Source organism: Vidua macroura, chromosome Z (genome assembly GCF_024509145.1).
Source record: "Vidua macroura isolate BioBank_ID:100142 chromosome Z, ASM2450914v1, whole genome shotgun sequence".
Taxonomy (NCBI): Eukaryota; Metazoa; Chordata; class Aves; order Passeriformes; family Viduidae; genus Vidua; species Vidua macroura.
The window spans coordinates 8,827,886-8,852,999 of record NC_071611.1 but is presented as its reverse complement, the minus strand read 5'-3'; the positions used below and the strand labels follow the sequence as shown (position 1 = coordinate 8,852,999).

Genomic DNA, 25,114 nt, shown 5'->3' with positions numbered 1-25,114 from the left:
AGGTAATTATATTTAATAACCCACTGTAACTAAATGTAGGTAACAGAAAATGAGTTTTAGTAGGAATGAATAACAAATTTATATACTCTAGCTTTTATTGCTCTTTATTAAAAAAAAATTAAAAACTGTTCATAAAGTGGAAAATCTTTAAACTGCAATCCTGTAAGCTGGATAGTCTCAAGTGGAGTAATGTACACCTTAAAGTATCACATTATCTGTTGGAATGTGCAGGCTCATTAAAATATAAAAGACTCATATTGTGCTGAAACAAGACTTGTCCTTTTCAAGTCCACAAAGAATTCTTGTTTACAGGAGAGAAAAAAGAACCATTGCAACCAAGCCAATAAATCAAAACCTTTATTTTCTCAGTCACTGAAATAAAGCAGAATTTTAAAAAATTAGAATTATCATCCTCAAATTCCATGAGATCTTCCATGTCCCTTCCAGGCATAATGTCCCTTCCAAGAATGCTTGAAGATGTTAAGAAACAAAAGAATAGTTTGACAAAAAAAAAAGCTGCCCAATTATCAACACTTTTGAGAGACATTCAAGTTTCTAGATTGGTTATTTTGTTGTTTTTACAGATTTGGTATTGTTTATTCAATGAATCGCTCATTACTAATCTCTCTTTGAGATTGCTTGCTATACTAATCATATTGTCCATATGCCATTAAACTAATTTATAAGAGTACTAAGATTCTTATTCATCCATGCTTCAGATTTTTCATAAAATAAATCTGCGATCATTTTTGCTGGAAAACACATCTGTGATTCATAAATTACTAAATCCAGTCTATTTTTCCTCATATCTGGAAATACAAAAGATAACAAAAAAATCCAGAAAGTAATCCTCTGGCAGATACACTTCTTCTCTGTGCAATGATGAACTGGAAGATAAAAAATGCAGTGAAGCAGGATTTTCCTGCCACGCTGCTGCCAAGCCAGCAACCCCTGTTGCCAGGTGGGGAATTTTCTACTTTATCACAGTATGTACAAATGACAGAAAAGGTCCAGTAACATAGAAACTGTAATTGCTTAAGAAAGCAACCTTGTATGTATTATTTTTCCAATGTTTAGCCATAGAGGTGGGTGAAGAGAGATGGAAAATAATTATGAGCTGTTACTAGGATTTCCCAGGATCTTCTCTTTAATTGGAAAACAAAAGGTGGAAACAAAAGGGCAAAAATCTAAGCAACGTGAACATAGTTTAAAAGAAAAAACAGCATTAAAAATAGAGTCTCAGAGTTGCCTTTCTCTTTTTTTCTGTTTTTATTTTTAACAAAGTCTAAACTGTATTGCCTCTGGAATTTCAGCTGAGAATTTTGGAAATACGGAAAGAAATCCCCTCTCAGTTTTCACTTCTCAAGACTGAGCCCAGCTCCCTCAGCCTGTCCTCATGAGTGATGCTCCAGTCCCTTAATAATCTTCTTTGCTTTTCACTGGACCTGCTCTAGGAGCTCCATATCTCTCTGGTACTTTGGAGATCAGAACTGGACACAGCACTCCAGCTGTTGCCTCTACTGGAGAGAAAGCATTACACTGAGACAGAAAAGCTGAATTACATCTGACTATTCGCTAGTTTGTAAAACAAGACCAAGTCTTTGTGTCATATTTTCCCTGGGTGATAAATAGCACAAATTTTCTTATTAGTCCTTTTGCAAAAGTCTTATAAAAGTATTTATGCTGTTTATATCTCATTCAACTATAGCAACAGAAATTGCCTGTCTGATATTCTTATTATTCAAAAGGAAAAAACTGAAGAGAAGACATTTGATATATAATTTTCACTGAAGGTCATTGGCCACTGTTATTCCCAGAAGGAACACCCATTCAAGTTCCTTCATTTGTCTGTCTTCAAAACTCAGCTCTATGGATGTGCCAAAAAACACTGAAAACTTTCCCAGTACATCTGAGGAGTTCTACTTTTGCTAGTTGGAAGTATGATATTCCAAAAATTAGGAAAGCTGACCTGTTCCCACTAATTTGAAGGTTTTCTATTTATAATCCTGTACAAAGTCTTAGGATAAGAAAGAGGAGTGGTACCTATTAATTTTTTTTTTAATAATCAGTTTTCATCAAAGACGAAGTGAGCTATTGGTCAGTAAGTGCCCATGTCTAGTCAATGAGCAAATCTAAGCCAAAGACTACTTTACTTATCTCTACTTAAATATTCTCAAATACTGAATATTTACAATTTACAATTTACATTACAATTCTAATGGGAATATTGCCGCTTTTCCCACACATGATGGATTAAAAGAAAAATCAGTAGACACCGCCATCTCCTTCAGGGATTTTTTACCATTCTTCCTTTCTCACATCATGGTGCAATTAGGACATTTTCTTATTTTAGTCTTCCTTCCCATATGCAAAGCCAATCATGCCAATGAAAGCAGAAGTCAGTAGGTTTCTGCTGTTGTTCCTTTTGAGACTGAGATGAGAACTCAATTTTTTTTTCTCAGCAAAGCTATCTTCAAGTGAATGCTCAAGAAAGCTTTCATCTAACATGGCCTTTCATCTTTGATTTTTTTTTTTTTAAGAAAATCTTCTGCAAAGAATAAAAGAATACATAAATAATGCCATATTTTAGAAACTAAACAAAACTTGAGCATAAGAACCATGGGAGTAAGCTCTGGTGTATCCAAAGGGAACAGATTTTCACCCTATGCTGTAAGTTTGGAAGAGATCATAGACTTTGAAAAATTGACACCTATGTCATAAAACAATATTAAAAGACATAGAGAAATGCAGTTTTTACTTTATATGCTTTGTAAGTTACCTGCAACTTCCAAGAACAAAAAAAAGTTGCTGCAGTTGTATATAAGAGGAATTTGGATACATGGGTATTAGTCCTTTTGCTATAGTTCAAACAAAATTTGAGTTAGAAAACAGAAAGGAAAACATTTCCTAGGAGTCTCCTATTATAACTTACAGGTTTATCTGCCTCTTGCATTGTGACCACACCAAATACAGTGTTATTGAAAACAAACTGGAAACTTCAGGACAAATTTATTACAAACTAATCCAAGAATAAGTTTTGTCCCTAGCATTTAGAAAAATTTGAGCTTGCACATATTTCCAAGTATTTGAAAGTTAAAATACGATCTAAACCTATTCCTATTCAGACTTCTGGTTGGTGCTCTAAAATGCCTCTTTTAGTAACATTTCAAACCATAAACCATATTTGTGGGAGAAAAAGATGAGTAATACTGTCTCTACAAATGACTGTTAAAAATTTCTGTTGAATTACAAATTCTAATTGACATTGAATGTAATTTAAAAATCTCTTGCTGAAAATAATGTTGATATGAAAGTTTATTTTCCTAACCTAATTTATATTAGGACCCAGTAAAAGAGCACTAATTTCAAGCTTCTGAGGAAACACAACTGACATGTTAAAAAAAAATCATGACAGTAAATAGAATAGAGTTTTAACTACTATCTTGCATTTAACAATACATTATCTCCTACATTTACATAGTGCAGAATTATATGTTTTCTTGACTACAACTGATTCTTTTAAATTAAGTAATTTGGCTTCCATAAATAGTTAAAAGTGGTGCTGTGTAACCAAATGGACCCAACAATGTTTAGACATGGTAACTTCTGAGAGATGAAGAACTATGTCTTAATACACAGGCAATGAGGTCATCCATAATGCTGAAGTTAAATATTACTTTTGACTCACAATTTTTGAATCCCCTCACATCACCATGCTTGCTAACATTATACAAGCATCACTTATTTATGCCACAAATGGTGCTCTTTTGATTTTTTTTCTCTGCTCTATAAATCTTTTCTAGCAGAAAAGTGGGTGCTTTGGCTGTGGCAAAGGCAGTGTGGCTGACTGCTCTTCCCAGGTTGTGGAGAGGCAGGGAAAAGAGACAGACAGATGCACTTCCCCGGTCCAAGCCCCACCCTCCCTCCAGCCTGCCAGCCCCCCCATCCCACCATAATAAAATTCTGAATTTGCATCCATCTGGCTTTCATGGTATTTTCCAGATCTACAATCTGGGCACACTTTATGTGTGGTTATGTAACTGATGGAAATTTTTTCCTTCATGGGAAGGATTTAACAGTGGTTGCCTACTGACCATTCTTATTACTTTATTAATACATTATTTTGAACTGTTTTCTAGTAGCTAATAAACAAATTTAAATTGTTCTCTACCACAGTGGGGTAACTTGGTGTTTTTGCAAAATGGTATTCAAATTTTTTCATTAGGCAAAAAAAAGATGATGAAACAATTAGGTGGAGGTCAAACTTACATAATTAAGCATTCTTAGATTCAGATTTCAGTTTGAAAAGAAACAGGAGAGCAACCATGGACAAATATGGTTATGGCAGTAAAAAGGAAAAACAGAATTTAAGACTTCTTCTTTTACCCCAATCTTTTTCTAAGGTTCATATTGACTGCTACTTGCTCTTGCTCTGAGTGATTCACCTGTGACCTAATGGATTTTATCATTAAGATAATTCCAAGGATATGTTACTGTTTTTTCCCTCGTTTTTTCAACCTTCTAAAATACTACCCCTGAAACTAAACACGTTCACTGTGGCAGCTACCTGCCACGACCTCAAGCAGTCGAGAAGCGCCGGCTGGCGCTGCCTGTGTGAGGCCGGGTGGCCGCCACGTGAGCGGGCACTCCAGGGTAATGGTGTCTGCCTCCCTGGTAGTGCTGAGTGCTGCAGTGTGGGTAACGCAGCTTTGGTAGCTTCACACGCTGAGAGGAGACGAAGGGACGAGGGAAGGGCACTTTGTTTGTGAGCCCTAAGAAGATTTATTCCCCTGTGCGTGGTCGGAACAAAACGTTCTCTGAGCAATGCAATGCAAAATGCCAGAGAACAAGAACGACAACAGGTTAAGGGGGTGGGCGGACAGGGGTGGAAACCTGGCTCGCCCAATGGGACAAATGATAGAGAGATGACATCAATCATAACAACCAATGGTAACATAACAGAGGTGGGTACAGAGTCCTGGGATGAATAGAAAGGCTAAGACGGGGTGATTGATGCAGAACTTTCATGAAGAAGCTGGGGGTGGTTACAAGACTGACACCCCGACAAGGAGTGACAAACCTTGACTGACAGAACCAAACAAGGAGAAAAGAGAGAAGTGAAAAGATTGACAGGTAACTGTGGATCTGCGTGGCAGGAACTTTTGGGGTAAACAACTTGGAGCAAACCACTGTGAGGGGGAAAAATGGGGAAGTACAAGGAACAAACCAAACTAACATTCATAAAACTCCTGACTAAATCAACCCAACTAACAACAGTTCACCTTTTCTCTGTATTCAGCATCCCCAGAAAAGCCACTGTCTGCAATTCTGCCTCTGTATTCTAACACAATGTTTTACCATTTGTTGGCATATGAACATGCGCTTCCTAGAGCTACATATAAAGATACTATTATTTGGACACTTACCTACAAGCTTCTGTAGGACTATCTTGCTTTCCCTTGCTGCCGTATTAGACTTTGTTGTTCCAGCTGTGTTTTAACTTCATTGTAAAAGGCAAGCCTTGATTCAGTGTGAGGTTTGTAGAAGAAAATGTTGTGGTGCTCATGGCTGTAGAGGTCATCTTCTCTCATTGTGGAGGACATCTGGTCACTCTCCATGTAGTGGGAAAGAGGACTGCCTGGACTAAATAGGTACTATTTCTTATCCCCAGCAGGCAAGTAAGCACCACAGCAGCTGCTTCCTCACTCCTATAACCAGTGGGATTGGGCAGAGAATTTTGAAAGTACAAATGAAAAAAATAATGGGATGTGATAGACATTAATAGGTTGGTAGGTAAAGCAGAAGTTGTGCATGCAGGCAAAGCCTCTCAAGGAATTAATTCAGTGCCTTCCGTGGGCAAGCAGGTGTTCAGCCATCTCCAGGAGAGCAGGGACCTATCATGTAATAGTGACTTGGGAAGACAAACATAATCGCCTCAAACATCCCTGGCCTTCCTCCTTCGTCACCCACCTTTATATATTGAGCGTGATGCCGTATGGTCTGGTAGGGTCTGTTGGGATCAACTGTCTGCTCCCAGCTTCTTGTGCACTCCTACCCCCCTCACCAGCATGCGGTACGAGAAGCAGGAAAGGCCTTGACTGTGTGTAAGCCCTGCTCAGCAATAACAAAAACATCTCTGTATTGGCAAACCTGTGTTCAGCACAAATCCAGACCACACACCCGTACCAGCCACTCTGAAGAAAATTAATTCTACCTCAGCTAAAACTGATGCAAGAGGAAGAAAAAGAGAGCTGAAACCCTGTGGCTATAGAGTGTGTTCTCCTACGCAGGCATGTAAGTCAGCCATCCAAGGTAAAGTTGCTTTTATAAGGAGTTAAAGATTTGATGAGATCACTGAGGGAGAAGCAATTGCTCTCCTTGTGGAAACTACTGTTGTGATGTTCCAAAGAGCCGTGTTCATTAGTGCAGCTCAGCATGACCGCTCACTATTGCCTTTTCTTTTGAAAATACTTTTAGGAGTCCTTGCTGATCTCAGAATTTGCTGAGAAACAGTAAGTTCTGTAAAATGTAAATTTTTCTGGTATTCCCATTTTCTTTGGGCCTACTTCCCCTCTCAAATTGCAATTCCCTTACTTCTACTTTGTTACAATGACCCACTACCCAGGAGACATCTGGCCTACAGATTGTGGTGCTTCATCCCTGCCTTGCCCCTTCCCCTTGCCCACTGCATTACGATCTGAGAATCCAAGAACAGAGATGCTCTTGTAGGACCCATTGTGGGCCACTTGTTGCCATCTGAGTGTGAAATAAATATAACAGACTGAATAACAACTCCTCCTTCCAATTTCAGTTTCATTATGATTTCAGTGAGACCCCTATGACCCATTATGAAATAACGTACTTAACCAAGATAAATTATATGAAACAGAAGAGTTTTAATGCTTTCTTTAAACAGCATATATGTCTGGTTAATTTACAGAAGAGTCTGCATCCTTCACAAGGAACATCCAGTATGTATTTTCAAAGCTCACCTCTCCCTGTCTTTGCACTTTTAGTGGAGCTAAAATTTAGACACACTTGACTACATGAAATAAATTCGTGGATTTATTAGAAAGTGTGCTTCAAAGGTGGGTGAAAGATGTCAGTTAAACTGCCAGTGAAGTAAGCAAATTTACTTGCCAGTGAAATAACAAATTTGAATGAGGATATGAGTTAAAAATTAAAATACCTTCCACTGGGAAACAGAGGTAGTAACCAATGGGAAAAATACTAAAAGCAAGAGAATTTTGTAATGTTTCTGGTGTTTCTGTGGAATATGATAACATCTATAAAGTAATTAGCGACTGTATTGTGTAAAACCCAGGACTATTAATTGGCACATCCACTGCATCACCATAGACTCTGTCAGAATCAGGACCAAGATCAGTAACTGATAGCATATTGAAAGAAAAAAATTAAAAATAATAATAAGAATTTATAAGAGCTCTTTACTAAAAATAAAAAGCTTTGTGGGCTGACAAATGCAATTACTTCACAGTGACATGAAATTTACATTCAATGCTCAATACTTCATCACTGGTTCAAATGCCTATCATTCTGTCTTTGTACTCAACATTGTTGATCTCTTCCTCTGTTAAATATGAATTATTTGCATATGGAAATAATTATTTAACTGAACAACTGTGGCTGCATCTTCTGAATTGCAAGAAGCGATGAACTATTATTTTTGACATTTTTTGCAACAGGTGGTATTATATAGAGTGCAATAGTAGGAAGTTTTGCAAGAACATCAGGAATTTTTTTACAAATGAGCAGGAATAGCAGGATCTGTACATTAAGTATCAATTTCTCACAAGCACACAACTTCTATCTGCCATTATTTTAAAGCAAATAATAAAATATAGACTAGCTTCCAGAATTATTTTGCTTCTTGTTGGCCAAAAGGAGCACCCAGTGATAAGGTGGGTTTGGTTTTGTTTGGTTTGTTTTTTTTTATGGAGGTAGATTTCTTTGTGTGTTTGCCAGGGTATAATAGAAGTATTAGGTAAGGTAATATTGCTCCAGTTCTCTCAGAACTGATTTGTATAGCTGAAGACTTTAGGACACTACCTAGCATGTTAGAGTCTGTTTGCAATTGTCTTTGCAATTTCAAAAACTATATTATATGAATCAAACAAAATGCAGGCACCAACAAGACTTCTTCCAAACTTGTGTTAAGATTTAAAACTTTATTTTGAATGCTTAGAACATCACCACAAACATGGAAACTAGTAGACACAAATGACTTCTTATTCAGTTTTAAAACAAAATATTTGCTAAAGAAATTGCAACAACACATTTTCATGACAACAACATACCTTAATTTTTTATATCTACTTATAAAAGACATGCATTTGAAAGATTTGTTTTGGCTAAATTCTGTTTTCTGGGTGCTAAAATTCACTGTAGAACTTACATGTTTTAAGTATTTTGCATATACATTTTAAACAGGTTATTACAGTCATACCACATTCCCAAATATAGCACAAAATGTAATAAAGCTCTATATTTTCTTGTTCTACCTTATTTTTTCAGTATTAAAAAAAATAATTCTATATGTAATAGCAAAACAAACATTTTAAACCAGCTCACATGTATGCAAGATATGTAAAATCTAATAGTAGAAACAAGGATGGCAATGCAAGGGTATAAAATATGCTCTCTTTTGAGACTGTGGTCCTTGAATAATATTGCTTCTGTTCTGGCCTTGCTTGGATACATGCAAGTCCATGAAATACTTCATGGCTTATGATGTAGTAGGTGAGGAGTCAGCTGGGAACTAAAGGAATATGGTCCTCAAGCCTAACATTGGCAGCTACTTATTTCCATCTTTGCTATACAATTATTCTATTCTCGCTATGAGGCACATTCAAAAAAAAAAAAAAAAAAAAAAAGTCCAGGGCTAAATTTCAGCCTGTAATATCTTTGCAGTCAGTACATTTTAAGTAATTTAGATCCCCTATATTGTACTTCTGCAAGATATTTTACTATGCAAATAATTCCTCCAGTTCAAGCAATAATGTTAAAAGGGTCTATATATAGCTTTTATTTTTCTCTTTGAGATTCTGTCATAATTCTTTGCTGGCTGCTAAGGCATGTGCCACACATGATGACCTTTGGCACTGGTGTGTTAGCATCTGAGGACAACCTCTCTGCTTTTGACCTCTGTAAGTGACCCATTATGCCTTAAGGTTGATAATTTTTTTGATTTTCCAGCTTCATCTATGGAATCCATTGCTGTGATATTGAGCATCATCAGCAAATTTTTTTACAAAGAGTAAATGTATAAACATTTATAAAAGTCTTAATAAACATAGTGCTTTTAAATGTTTTGCATCCCTGATCTGGAAATATCTTTTGATCTATTGACAGACTGTCAAGAAAGATGCACTTGGCTGTATAGGTCAAACCAGACTTCTTTATGTGTTTCAGGAACTATTTAAGAATGTGAAGAGACAGTCTGACAAAACACAGAATGAGCGCTGGACTGTGACAGACGAAATCTGCTTTTGTTCCTTGGTCTGTCACTATCCTGCTGGACAATCTATGTGCAGTTGTTTCCTGTCTCTGTGCCTCACTTTCACCACCTGAGAAGTTAAGAAAATGATGTCATTTTTACAAAGTGCTTTGACATTTATGAAGAAAGAGTGTTGGGTAAGAGCCTGGAATTTATTGTTAATGAAGAGCATTAGTTTTTCCATGCTCAGTTTTCTCTTCTTAATGGAATAAAATAAACACCAAAAAAATTGTCTCTTTGAAATCAGTAGGAGTTTCACATTCAATTCTACTGGTGCCAGCATTTCTTCTGACTGCATGACAGAAGTTGTGCTCCTTTCTAGACAGTGCTAGTAGCAATTCTTGTGTATGCTATTACTCTACCTCTGAAATATCTGCACATTTGCTAGAAAGGTGGAAGATAAGCAAGCAATAACTTTGAAAGGAGCAAGGTAACAAATTTTAATGCAAACACTGCATTTGAACATCCCCTGGAAGATATTTATAATGTACTAACATGCAGGCTAATAATCATAGCACTCGACTTCATTTTCCCATGTTTCTTGACATAAACATTTACTAAAAATATGGTAGGCTTTTTTTATTGGTTCAAAGCAGTTCCTACTGTACAAATTGAGACTTACACAATTTTAATGTGTCCTTTTAAAATTGTATGTGCTTATTTTACCTTAGATGACCTTTGTCATCACTAGGATACATACTTCAGTCATTCATATTAGTTTTTTAAAAAGCTTTGGACAGACATCCAGGAAAACTCACAATTTTTACTCTTTTTCCCCTTTCAAAGGTTTTTAGAAGTGCAGTTCCCCTTGACAGGATGTTTTAAATAATGTGTTTTCTATTCTGAACTTTGTATTGCATTATAATACAGTCCTGACTGCAAAATATCCCAGATTCTATAGTGCTTTTCCCAAAAATCCCTCATTTTAGAGACTCTTGTGGGCACTAACTTCAGATACTTATTTTGTTCTATAAATAGTCACAGCAGTTCAAATAATGAGATTAAATGGCAAATATAAAATACTTCAGACAATATAAAGGCAATAGATCTTATAGGGCATGAGCATAAATCCTTCTAACTGAAATATATAGTAATGTAAAGAAGTATCAGTCAGCTAATGTGATAATTTGTATATTATGCCAACCCCACTCCAAGGGTACCACCAGTTCAAAAGACATTCCATTCATTTACTAACCACACCATGTGTTCATTTAATTGGCAGCAGCATTAGAACTAAATCTCTCCCACAGAGGCTTTCATAGGCGACTACCCAGTCAGTTCTCTCTGGGTAAGCTTTCTGGTTTTATATGTACACCATTCCATCTGGCATTCTCCACAAATAAATGTCTGTTCTTCTGAAATATATTTGGGCCAGAAACTCAGGTCATCCTTGAAACAATGAGCCCAGAAATTATGATCTCCAGCTCTCTTACAGGGATTGGCTTTTTCACAACCTTCAGTTAAAACACTGTATCACACTAGAAAGAAGTATCATGATGGGGGGATGGAGACAATATCTGTCCCTTTTAACTGCTATCCCCACACTTCCTTTTACTGTGCAATAGGTCATTTATTCAGGTGATCCAAGACTGTCTTATGCACATTCTCCCACCAGTCAGTAATTAAAATGGCATAGAATTGTTCATCCAGAGCTTTCTTGAAGGATATGGTTAACACCATCCAGCATGTATTTGTATGTTCTAGGTTTCTTCACTACCATTTCATTGTTTTTCTTCTGATATTATACATTGCTTTCTCTTGCAATTATATGCAAATGCGGATATTATTAAGTAGATTTTCCAAATCTTTTATATTATGTGAATGATGGTAATTCTTTCTTATATATTACAAAATAAGGTATTCTGGGACATCTTTTGTTTTCTTCCTGATTTGCTTTACATGATTGTGAGACTACACATATTTTTATTTTTCTGTTTTTTTCATAGCAATCACAGTACCTCATTTTTTCAATTTCCAAGTATTTATTTTAAAACAGATTCTAATAAACAGGATCTTGCATGGTTGTTTGCTGTCTATGGGTTTACATGTGTATTGCCAGTTGAGACCTCACAGCTGATTCCTGACAGTGCAATTTCACATCACCACACATTTTCCTTTCAGCTTCTCCTTCCTTTTCTGTTGCTTGCTTTTTTTTCCATCAATTTGCAAACTCACAGTCCTGCGTTTCTCCAGGTTTAGCAATTCTTGGAATAACTCTTTCACATTGTGGTTCGTCTTGGCAGAGGTCTCCATGAAGGCACATTTCCACTTCTTCGCCATGGCTTCTCCTTCACTGCTTTCTACCTCTCGATTTTGGTTCTCATCATTTTTGTTCCCCACCAGCATTATTGGAATGCTTTCTATGTCTCCTTTAATCTGACATATTTGTTCGTAGATTGGCTTGAGTTCCTCCAAGGACTGTCGGCTGGTGATAGAGTAAACCAAAATAAAAGCATGTCCTTTAGAAATAGAGAGGCGTTGCATGGCTGGAAATTGATGGCTCCCTGTGGTGTCAGTTATCTGCAAAGTGCATATGCTCTTATCACAGCTGATCACCTGCCGATAGGTGTCTTCAATGGTAGGGATGTAGCTCTCCCTGAAAGTGCCCTTCACAAATCTCAAGACCAAAGAACTTTTTCCCACTCCTCCAGCTCCAAACACAACTACCCTATAATCGTTGCTTTGCTCAGGCATGTTTCTCTGTGTGTCACTTGCTCAGCTAGGGGGAAAACCTAGGAGAGAAAAAACAAAAACAAGGAGACAGACATTAATACAGATACAAGTGTGGAGTGCATGCTGTGATACCTTTCACAGTAAGAGAAATAAATGTAATGTAAGTGATGGCGTACTAGTTGTACTAATTCAATAAGTCTTTCAGGGGGTTACAGAATGATTTATTTCAGTTGTAAATTAGGGTTTGCAATCCAGTCTGGACTGGTATCAAAATACCATCTTTGTGGCTTCACGGCTGATTTTTAATTAACAATGCGTGTTTCAGTATTTTTCCTACTGGACTAATATTCACAAAACTAAAAAGTTGCATCTGGGAATTTCAACAAGGCCTTGACCCGAACAAATTGTAAAAAGGGAATTATTTTTCTATATCTTAAATAGGTCTAAAATAATAGTTGCAATTGATCACTGTACGGGTGTATGACAGTAAATTACTCTGAATATTCCAGCTCTTCAGTAGTTAAGGAATTTATCCCCACTATGACTGGACTACGGCTCTAAATGACAACTAAGATGTATTTGTGGATTATTCAGCAATAGCACTTATTGATCTTTGTTTTTAACTCCATGGGAGTTAAAACACACTTCAGTGTGTTTTGCCACTGGCATTTCAGGTCAAAGAGTACATTTTGATAAACTCAGATTGCTCTGCCTTTTTATTCCAGTATTGGTCTTCCAGCAGATGATATTGACACAAGACTGGCTATACTTATCAGAGAGGTTCTGCACACTTTTAGTGGCTTGTATTGCTGAGGTTGGCAAGGACATATGTCAAAGGTCACAAAATTCTGTGGTTCCCGCAGTCAGTTCCCCTTGACAAAACTCATCTGTGTGTGTATAGTAGGACCACAAATATGGAAATAATTTTAAAATAATCTAAATGGTAAAATAGTCACATGTTTACAAGCAGTAGATGTTTTAGAATTCATTTAAATAAAATGAAGATTAATTTGTCCTCCCATCAGTAGCAGCTCAATAGGTACTCAGCACATCAGTACACACAGTCTTTTTATATTTAGTGAGATTTAAGCAAATAATCACTTTAAAAATGAACGCTAAAAATTGAAGAAAGCATAGGGCATTGTGACTTTTCAGACCAAATTGATATATATAAGGGGTACATGTGGAAAAAAATGCAAAATTTGCTACATCTGTATTTGTTCTGAAGAAAATGGGCAGTCTTTATAGGGAACTTTGCCCAAGTGCCTTAATGGCACCAAGTGATTAAATTTGCCTGTTGTAATTTTGCCTGGGTAGAAATAAATCTAGAACAACCCAAAGAATTTCTTTCCTTTTGAAAGCAAGCCTCCAAGCTTCAATGCAGCTGAAGGAGTCACTGCATTGCAGGGGGTGATTTAAAGTTACCTTTTACCTGTCTAGCAGCAAGACAATACTGATGCTTTAGAGGTGTGGATCTTAGTGGACCTCCCATGCTCTTATTCCAGTTGCAAGCTCATGCTAAATTTTCTGTTTCTGCATTTTGATGCTGTCTCTCATTATGCCAGTTAGGTTTAAGCTACGGCAATGCATGCTGCACTAGTGTCTTCAGTTTGTTGTTCAAGCATATCCTGATGTTATCTTTCTTATACAGGGCATCCTATAGTGTCCTAATTCTAAGGTCTGAGTAAGCTGAAAACATCTGTCCTTACATAATTTGTTGGATGAAGGAGTTGTATTTCCTCATCTGCTGTACCCTAGGCAGAATAACCAGTGCAACTGGGGAAGCTGATCCTGAGGCAAAACGCAGAGCTGCCACAGCTCTGTCTACCCAGCCTGGCTTCAGGCAGAAGGCAGCTTCACCCCTTCAATCTCTCCTGTGCTACATTCGCTGTCACTCTGAGAGGCTTGTTTAAATATAGGAAAGATTGATAAATAAGTGTTCCTCCTGAGGCACTGAAGCAAAATTGTTTTTCTGACAGCAGAATTCAAGGAATGGAAAGAAAAAGTCGCCTCAGAAAAAATGCTCATGTATGTGTTTATAGAAGATGTAAAACCCTCTGAGGAACAAAGGAAATGAGTGAGCAGCTCATTATGTTAAATAAAGAAAGGGAAAAAAAAACATAGCTGGAAAAAAATAAGGAGAAGAAGTTAGCATAATGCTGTTCCACTGAGAATAAATCTGTACATAAGAACTGCAGACATGCAAATTTGGAACAGTCTTAGAGCTTACAGTTGTGGATGACTGCACAGAATGAGTTACCATAAGAATTATAGTTTAATAATTTCTTGTAAGTAAAAAGGCAAGAGAGCAATGTCTGCGAGTTCCACTTCAGAAGCAGCTTAATAAGCATTGCACAGTCATACTATATGTAGCCTAGGAACTAAAGGACTAGGAGAAAAAATGCACTATGAAGACTATTACTAAGAAAATCAGTGAAATATGGAGGAGAGAAATAAAATTTTAAAAGCTAGCTGAGTGTACTCCTGCTCTATTACATTGTATACACTAAACATACTCAGAAATCTCAAAGAAAACAGACACATGTGGTAGCCCAAAAGATAGAACAACTTGAAATGGGGCACATTAATGGCCTGAAGTATTAAGCATAAAGAAAAATTCTAAGGGATGGTGGAATAGCATGATATCGATCTTCAGAACGTAGCAAGTTGTTGCAAAGAGGGAGAGTTTAGTGGAAAAAAAGTTATGTTCTTTCATTGTAGAAGAGATTCACATTAGACAATAGGAAAACTTCACAGTGGTAAGAATAGCGGATCTAATGTGTAGGGAGATTTTGCAGATATTCTTTAGAAATTACCATAGTATCAAAGGATAATTCCAGCTGGCAGAGACCTGAGTAGGTTTTTGGTCCAGACTGCTCATCACAGCTGGGTCAGCCATGACACCAGAGAAGGTTGTTCTATCCTGTATAGATGTGAAATCCCCAGTCTTTCCCACAGTCTCTCTGGGAAACAAACTCCAATGCAAAATTACCATCAAGATGATTTTTTCCCGCTTATACCTAATCTAAGGTACTCTCTCAACCCATACCTGTGGTCTCTCCTCCCGGCATCTACTGTTGTGAAGAATGTAACTCCACCTTTTTGATGGCTTTTCTGTAGGTGCTGAGGGCTACGCTTTGCTGTCCCTTGAACTTTGCCTTCCGCAGGCTGAACTGGCCCTGGTCCCTCAGCCTGCAGAGCAGGACAGCGCCGCAGCTTTGGACACCTCGGTGCCCTCATCTGCACTTGCTCCAGTTTATCGGCGTGTTTCCCCGGCCGGGGGTGCCCAAACCGGACAGACCACATTGCTGTTGTCCCGTGAGTGCTGAGCAGAGGGGGATTATCACCTGCCTCGGCCGGCTGGCCATGCTCCTGTTCATACAGACCAGGGCACGGGGGGGACTTCCTGCAGCCGGGGCCACTGCTGACCATGACTATGACCAGCAGCACCAGGACCTTCTCTATAGAGCTGTTTCTCTCCAGCCAGGGTGACTGCAAAGGAGCAGCAGCCTCAGTTGATGTTTGGTCTGTGAGTCCTGAAAATCCTCAGTTTTACCAAAATAAAACTTACAGATTTTTATACATTTTTCCTGCTCAGGAACTAAAAGAAAAAAAAAAAAAAAACAAAAAAACACCACCAAAACCACCACCATCACCACCACCACCAGGAAAAAAAAAAAAAAAAAAAAAAACAAAAACACAAAAAAAAAAAAAAAAACAAAAACAAAAAAAAAAAACAAAAACAAAAAAAAAAAAACCTCATGCAAGTATTTTTTATCACATTGGAGAAATAATTCCCCAAATGTTTTTTACAATTATTTTGTGTTCTCTGCGTGGATCTGGTCATAGACTCTCCTGCAGTGACAATCATTCTATATGAATGTGGTGCACTTGCACACAAGTGTTAATTTGTTAATGTTTTCCATACCACCCTATTACCTTACTGATGTTTCTTTGTCTTAAAATGTGTTAACTGAAAAACAGAGGAGGACAAAATAAAGTTTGGCATTATTTAATCAGCTTGTGGCATTATGGCCAGCAAGGATATGGAAAAATTAACTTTAAAGAAGTCTGACTATTCAGATGTACAAGATCATTTCTGATTCAGAAAACCAGTCTTTCATAATCTGCACAGAAAAAAATAGTTGCTTTTTACATGTTAGACTGGACTAATTCTGTAATGAAGCCTCATTTGCTGCTTTTTCTACTTTCACAGACTGCAACAGTGAAAACTTATTATCATCCTCTAAAGTGTCAGTTTATCAACACTGCCCTTACTTGAAAAGCCAAAGCAATTTTCATAACATACATTCATACCCTTTATTTTGAAATGTCTGATTGCAAAGGTCAGCACAACAGTGAGTCTGTACCTCTGCTGACTTAGCTATGTTTTCTGCAGATATTCTGCTAGCACAAGGCTGGAGCTGCTCTAATTCAGTTGCTGCAGGTGAGTTTGATGGGCTATTCACTGGGGCAAACCACTGCCTCCAGTTCAAGCTCAGCTGCAGACCTTTATGTTAGCCTGTATGCTTTCCCTAGATATTTCTGATATGCCAGGTGAAGAATTGAAAAGTTTTTCTGACAGAAGGATACAGCTCAAGGTCTGAGTAATTATGACATAAAATTACTTATTTTATTATATAGTGAGAAAAAATATGCATTTTAAATGTTTAAATAAAATACCTTATGTTACAGATTATGCTTTTCATAATTTAAACTCCTAATGTTCTTCGGCTGATAAATTAATTACATGTGAGTATATTAGCATTTACTAAATCAATGTCACTGATCCTGTAGTTAACTACTGGATCTCCAGAGTTCTCTCTTATCTTTAATTGGGTTTTTCATAGTCTAACTTCTTTGTCAAATGTATTTATGACTTGCCTGTTGTGTTCATATTTAAGCTATAGATAGCATATGCAATAACAGTCAAAAGGTATAGGAAGGCTGAAAAATAACTTCTGAAAACTAATCTACTTGAATACCTACCCTTAGAGCAATATGAGATTAGAATCTCACAGCTGGTGAACTCTTTCAGTTTACCTTTGAAAATAAGCACAGAAAAGAAATCAACCTATCTCCAATGTTTCCAGTCTTGGGTTTGGTTGCAAAAGATTTTCACCATTTGCATTATTAGTCTACCATGAAATGACACAAATTGTAAATTTAGTTGATATTTTTTTACTAGATTATATCTTTTAGTATAGCATTCATTTTACAAAACAGTGTGATGTTGCCTTTGCTTTCTGGAATCAGAGGCTTTGATTGCATCTGAACTGATCCAGTTTCTTGAGGTCTTATGATGTCCTACTGAGATGTCAGTCTGATACAAAATTCAGCAGTTGTCAGATGCTGTATATTAATTTCCTGAATTTTTTTTTTCCTCAGGTAAAACCATGGATTGTTTTTCTTTTTTCAGGTTAGTCATGGATTTTTTTCTTTTTTTTTTTTCAGCTCTAAGGCGATGTCTCTGTTTATATTGTCATTGTTATTGTGAAAAACCAATAAAGTACAGGCAATGCATTTAGTTCAAAACCTTGCCTCAATTTAAATTAACAGTCCATGAGGCTATCTGGTGATGACGCCCTATACAAAGATGCCGGGTGAAGAATGTAGCTGTAGATACAGCAGGACTGTAAGATCAATGTCCATTGCCCAATATCAAAGGTGAAAAATGTCACATTATTCACATAAAAGAGAGAAAGAGCTCTGCAAGGAACTTTTTCTTGTTGTGCATATAAAGTGACATTTCTCAGGGAGTATTTTCACTGCTATCTGCTAATGAATATACACTTTAAGAATGGGGACTTTCCTTCTGTAGTGCCTTAATCTTTTAATGTAAGACTTGCTTTTTCATTCTATTCCTTTGCTTGTCTTCTTTGGTCTTCTCAAGTCAATGGAAAGTTGAACACATTTGAAGACCAAATGATAAGTGTTAAAACAGCTTTTTTCTACATGAGGTTCTAATCCAAATGGAAAGAGCTTTTTTATTCTCATGTGAAACAAAATGTACTTTGAAAGTCTGCTTCTTGATGATCAGCTAGTCTAAATCATGATTTTTTTTTTCACTGCATAAATGCAGTAGCACTTTTTATTTATGTTGTTCTTAACAACAGTTGGAGAGAAAAGCATTTACAGCTTTTCTTTGCAGCTACAGAAAGATGACCAGAGAGATTTCCTTAGAAAAATGGCATCTTCTTCATGAAAATTTTATCTGACACATTTTCCTTATTGTAAAATTTGCTTGATTATCGGAAAGTAAGGGACAAAATCAGACATTTTTATTATTTGACGTACTCATAGAAAGCAGACATTCAAACTAAAAATTCAATTTGTTTAAACCAAAATAGATTTCATTTTATAGCTAGGTTCTCTACAATGTTGAAAACATTTGAATTTGCATGGAAAATTAATAATTTAGAATCTTTATACTGAAATTAACATTGCAAAGTCTTTCAGAGAATTCCCTAAGAGTTTTTGTGGGTTTCCTTCATGATCCTGGCCTAACATAGTAGAGAAATAGAAAGGACAGGAGGCTTTCAGATAAATCTGTGGCAGTTTTTTTCTGTATTTACAGGAGACTATTATCTTAAGAGCATCTTTATGTAAAGGAGGTAGAAGCCAGCCTCTGTGCTGTCCTGTAAGCACAGGTGCTGTGCACTGTTTCGGCAAATTGTCATATTGCCATCACATTTATGTCGAAAATCTCATTCCTAAAACAATGCCTTTTCAAAATTGTTTGAAACCCTTGGTAAAAGAAAGAAATCCCACATGCATAGTTGTCACTGTAAGAAAATCTTTACTTGTTCTTTGGTTAACATATGTCCAGAAGATGTTGTGGCAGAAATAGTTTTGCTAGGCAGGAAAGAACTGGAAAAAAGAAGGGGGAGACAAATAGACAATGTTTCCTGTAGGAACAACAGATAGCATGGATTTTTGGAACTAGGCCTAACTAAAGTTGCATTGCTTGTTGAAGAAGGCAGGACTGGTGGCAGAAGAATGAATGATGCAGAAGGATCAATTGATTCCCTTCCCTGATTAGGGTTCATGTGCAGAAAATGCAGAAGGTGCTGGACCTTATCTAACAAAGGACTTTACACATAGGGATACAATGAAATTATTTGCTCTGTTGTTGCCTGAGAGCTCTGTTGCCCCAGAACTAACGTTTTCCTAACAGTTATGTACTGATGAGTCATTACTGTAAAACAAGATTCAGCTTCATTGAACACACTCACCATGTGAAAAAAAAAAAACTCACCTTACTTTCATGTAATATAAGAAATATTATGCTAAATTTATCCAGGATGGACAGGTGAATACACTTACCATAGTAAAAACCCCTCACTTACTTGCAGAAACAGAAATATTATTCTAAGCTTATCCAGGGTGCATAGGTGTCCTGCTGGTTGTTACTTCCTATATAGTGGTTTGGTTAATCTTAAAATTTAAAAGGGAGAATTTCATGACAGTTCCTGTCTAAATTTAGACTTTACTTTCGGCATGTCAGATACTTCATTGCTTTACTATTTGAGTATTTTGGTAGACTAGTGTCTTAATCTCTAAGTGCTTATCATCAAAAATCAGAGAAAAATTACTCAGAACACTTTCCATATGTGTAGTTAGGTAGTCATTAATGCATACATAGAAATAAAAATGTCAAAAAACCAAGCGTTCTAATCAGCTCCCTTTGGAACTGATTTTTTTTAAGTTTTCTTCCCAAATTAACTAACCAAATACAGTAGTTTTCCCTCAATTTTCAATAGATTTAACTTAACTGTCTAAAGATGGAAAGATCAACTCAACTTAAAACATTATATGTGTGCCTTTCAACAAGTAAGACATAATGCCATTGGACACAGCAGTATTATTAGAAACCAGAATTTGTCATTCCTGCAAATGCAGGATCAGAGACTCAGTATGAATTTTAAGCCTCTCTGGTTTCTAATAGTAGAATAATTTTTGGTATTGAGCAATGACTTTGCATGTTGTAGTGAACTTCTGCTTCTCCAGCTGGAAAAAAATAGGTTCTGACTTACGGATCTTACTATTGTGAGATAAAAATCCCAGGATAGACAACAAGCTATTTCCATGTAAATATGTATGTTTCCTGTTCACAGAAGAATAGTACGTTCATGGAAGACTGTTTTCCATTCAGCAGAGGAAACACTGAAGACTGGTGGCCATTTTGCCTTTCCCTATAATTCTCAATTCCATAATGTTAATGTAAGTTGACACTACTTATGTAAATCTTCTGTAGAACCAAAACTATTAAAGATTAAGTGCTTGTGACTTCTTTTTATGATATAACTCTTGTCATTAATTTTCCCTGCCTGGCTGGGAAGGATAGCTAGATTGCTATCCTTAATACTGGAATATTTCTGATGCTCTTTCACAGCCCAAATAATATTCCATTCAAAGCAATGGCTTAAACAGAACATTTTGCCACTGGTTTGTTGGGCAATAACTTGGGAATAGGTTAATGCAGTGGGTTTCAGGACACAAAATGATCCCTGATAATTAATTAAACAATGTAATACAGTTGTTGATATGTTTCCAGACACTAGTAAGAAGCCTGTTCTTCCACTGAAATTTTTCTGTAAATCAGAGTACTTTGTAAACCAACAATTAAATTATAATTGTGGAGTACAATATAGTAAAAACAGCTTTCTGATTGTGTATAAATGTTCAGGACTCCAGATTGCAATACTTTCAATTCTGAAGAAAGACAGGTAAGTTTAACCTTAAGAGTAGTTTTTTCTAGATACGTGTTTCTTTTCCTTGTAGTATTAAAAAAATATATAATAATTGTATTTTGAAGATAAAAACATACTGACTAATGCATTGTTAGCTTTGTGTTTGCAGACTGGGAAAGTGGTAATGTTATTTATTTGGGTTAACTGCACTATTTTAGTACTGATATTAGCTAATATTTGATTATTTAAATAATTAACTGTTTCAGAAGAGATAAAATTTGTCAGCTAAATTTTCAGAGAAGAATATGAAAATAAATAAATAAAAATAAAAAAGGGCAAGTGCTCTTTTCTTAGCTTCAGATTAATTATAAGTAAGAACTACTGGGCATTTTGGGAAAGAAACAATTCCAGTCCAGGAATGGATTTGCCCTTTTCATATGGTTTCTTTAATATATACATATTTTGAATGAGGAAACTGAAAAGCTGATATAACTTCACTTTTGAGACACCTTTCCAGGTAATGAAAACCAATTTCATTGCCTGTAGTCAGGCTGATCCTGACTGGATTTTTCTGCGATAGCATATTGCAGACCTGCATAGCCAGAAAGACTAATTTTAATCTCAGATAGAGAAGATTAACATTCAGCTTAAAGTTATTTGATCAAGAGGAGGTGCTCCTGATCTCAGTGTGAGTGAAAAGTTCATTTGTCACAGACTTGACACACACTTTTTCACATTTTCTTGTCTTTCTTTGATACCCATCTCAAGAATTATTCTGTTATCAATACTTTTTGGTTGAAAACTAATCAATATTTCTTTTCTCAAAAAGGCAAATTAGAGTATTTTCTACTTCAATCAGTATGTAAATCTGCATTGACACTCAGGCAGACTCTTCCAGCAATAAGGTGAGATTATTTAATGCATGTTTTAATTTTAATGTCACAATAAAAATGCAGTGAAAGTATCTGTTTGCTGATACTTGGAAACATAACTGTATTTAATGTTAAAATACCAAATGGAAAGGAAAATTTCCAGAAATATTTTCTCCTGGTGCATTTTTGGAAATTAGTAATTTTAAAAGGAAATTAATATTGATAATATCCATGTTTTACAAAATTGCCATCTTTCTTCCTCTATTTAATATTGATTATTGCTCAATTAGTCCTAGTAATATAAAATACTAAGGGGAAATTAATAAACATTTGGAATCAGTCTGGATACCAAATGAAACGTCCTGCAGTGAATACTGTTTCAGCTTACATGTACAAATGTCCTGATCCTCACACTAAGTGTGGGAGAGGGCACATCCAAATGCAGCTCATTATGTATTACAGAATTACTGAGGAACACTGTGAATTGAATGCAATCCAATGTAGAAAATAAATCAAAACCATAAAAAAAAATTAGAAAAAGATAAGCTTATAAACATAAAGATTGAGAGAAAAAGGGAATATGAAATTGAATGCAGTCTTTCTGTAGGAGCATCTTTGAACCAGAATATGGTTTATTGCACATTTATTTAAAAAATCTTAATTTTGGGAGCAATAGCACGTACTCTGTTACAATGGAAGTCCAAGTCTGATTTTTAACACATGATGCTGGGATCTCTACATGGGCAGCTGTGTTAACTAGCACAAGAGAAATCCAGAAAACAAAGTAATCAGGTTATCCTCAAAGGAAACTAGAAACAGTGCTAGTAACAACTTCAGGAACAGCGGTATCAGTTTATATATAGTCTGCTATTTTTATTGGTACTACAGAGACTGCAATGCTGGTGTAATATAATCATGACCACTTGGCAGAAGGAGCCTCTGAACTTCAATCAACTTCCAAAGAGCTCTGCTCTGCACTGTGAGAAAGGGATATTACTCAGCTAAGGTTCATCAATGCTTGTGAATCTGCTGGTGTAAATAATAGTGCAGCACAGTGCAGAAATATGCTTTCATCTGACTGATGTGACATATGTGGAAACTGTATTTCCAAAGATCTTCACTTGCTTGCAAAGGGACTCTTTAGTCCAGGCAACTTCCAGAGAAAAGTAAAAATGGTATTCAGTACTGAAAGAGACTTTCTGGATTATCAAATTCAGTGCTTTGCCTTTGCAGGCAACCATTTCACATAATCCCTTCCATCAAGTTACAACTAAAAGGTATTTAAAAGGTTTTCTATACATTACTTCAACTAGAATGTAATTTAAGAACCTTGCTGGTTTGAAATCTTCCAGCCTAAGTGTACTCATTTATACCAATTCAATACAACTCATTTATACCAATTCATTCTCCTCTCTTACCAGGAATAAAGATAAATAGCTGCACATCACAATCATTCCTCCAGATCCATGGGACCATTGATTTACAACTGTGTGGTTGAACTTGTTCCATGTTTGTACAGTTCTTCATGCAAGAGCCTCAGATATGCTGTGTGTGGTGTGAGAGAGAGCATGAAGCCCAGAAGAATATCACATTTCATAGCTCCAGAACAATGGCACAAAACCCATTCTGCATGAATTGGGCACTACTGCATTTCGTAAGGACAGACAGGCCCCAGAGAGCAGCTCCTGACCATAACTGAAGTCCATTAGTCAGAAAAGTAAAAAAGGGAACAGGAGAAGAGCAAGCCAAGATAGCCCTCTAAAAGCCAGAATTAAATATGTTGAGACCTGCAAACATTCTAAATAATGGTAAACTGTAAAGCTTGGCAAGGATGCAACAGCAATCAGTTTCATCAACCCCATTTGCCTTAAAAGGAGTGGGGGTGTACATAGCTGTACACAGCTTACACAGCTGTATTTATAAACAAGCATATATGAGTTCACTCACTAGGTACTCATGAGAACAGGACATTCAGAAAATTCTTCAAAATTAAAATGCATCCAATTTTGTTGCTCCATTCTGTGCTCGCCCTTCTGTGTCTGAGTGGTGCAGCACACAGAGCATCCCACATTTCATAGGGAAGATAGAAAGGGATAAAGTGTTGTCAAATCTGAATTCAGCAGCACTCAGGCACTTGAGAATGGTCTTTCATGATTTATTTTCTTTCACTCAGTTGGAAGAGGGACAATCTACTGAAAAAAAAAATCCTGCCTGTCAGTGGGATGATGCAAAGTTGTATTTGCCTTGGAGAAAGAAACACCTTGTGTTATTTTATTCAGACTCCACATTTTTATATTCTTATGTCATTTAAGTTAAAATGTAGCTTTCATTTAAAAGAAATAAAAAATTAATATCTCCTTAAGCCTCTGCAGTGCCAGTCCTATAAACTAGGGCAAAATTCAGCACATCGAGTTTTAATAAAAGGCAGCTTGAAAAAAAAGGTCATTACTAGCATCCCAGAACACAGAAAAATGATAATTAATTGACCAGCATCTGACTTCCCTGGTAGCCCCAGTTTACAGCATGCCATGTTCTCTACGTAAGATATTAGCTTACAGCGTATCTTGCAGTTGTAACTCACGCAAAACTCTACCGACTTCAGAGGAAATTCTGCCCGAGTGAGCATTGTGGATTTTGGCTGAAGAAAAGGAAGACCTCGAAATTCAGTGCAAAGCTATGCCTATCGTGCAAGGTAGTGTAGAAAAACAATGGAAAGAAATTACCTGTGTAGGAACAGAAAGCTTCAAACGCTCTTCAGTTTCTGCCTGTCATTGCACCAGCTGTTCTCCCACTCTGCCCTGGGCTCCCCCCACCAGAAAGGAGCCCCTGTCTTAAGCCGGGGGGCTACGGCTCCGCCGCCTGCAGCCCTGCGCTGGCTGCTGCCCGTCCTCTGCTCCCGCGGCTCCGCTCCCCTCCCGCCTGCTCCCCGGTACCTGGGTCGTGGATAATGCTCTTGCTGGCTGGATCGCAGCCTCCCTCTTTCTGCTTTTACGGGCGCACTGACTCCAGCCTCTGCTAGTGCTACTGCCTAAATGGCGACTGCAAAGCTCATCTAGGCTTTTAACTGCCACCTACTGAATAACTGTGGAATATATATATGTATAGACATATATACACATAAGCTATAATGTTCTGGTTCTCTCAACCAATGTAGTAGATTTTTACAATCAGTCTCTAAAGCCTTCAAACACCCTGTAGTTTATAATTTAAAGCTGTAGATTGCATTAACCTGAGCTGACAATTCTCCATTTCTTTCAGCACTGAAACAGAGAACAAGCCTGTCTCTTTAACTTAAAAAAAGCTTACAAAGCCTTTGGTGAGGCTAATCCCCAGGGCAAAAAACAGCATAGCCTTATTCA

At 36.8% G+C, this 25,114-nt stretch overlaps 1 protein-coding gene across 2 annotated transcripts; it reads right to left on the bottom strand.

Moving 5' to 3' along the window:
- Window positions 1–10,820: 10,820 nt before the first annotated feature.
- On the bottom strand, window positions 10,821–24,759 carry DIRAS2 (DIRAS family GTPase 2). 2 transcript variants are annotated; one of them, XM_054002697.1, is made up of 2 exons: window positions 24,689–24,759; window positions 10,821–12,249 (listed from the first exon to the last, which is right to left on the bottom strand). In XM_054002697.1, exon 2 carries the CDS (start codon window positions 12,209–12,211, stop codon window positions 11,612–11,614), a length of 600 nt encoding a protein of 199 aa, XP_053858672.1. In that variant the 5' UTR covers window positions 12,212–12,249; window positions 24,689–24,759; the 3' UTR covers window positions 10,821–11,611. The 2 variants fall into 2 exon arrangements, with proteins under 2 accessions (XP_053858672.1, XP_053858671.1); XM_054002696.1 differs by lacking the exon at window positions 24,689–24,759 and adding an exon at window positions 24,479–24,560.
- Window positions 24,760–25,114: the final 355 nt, after the last annotated feature.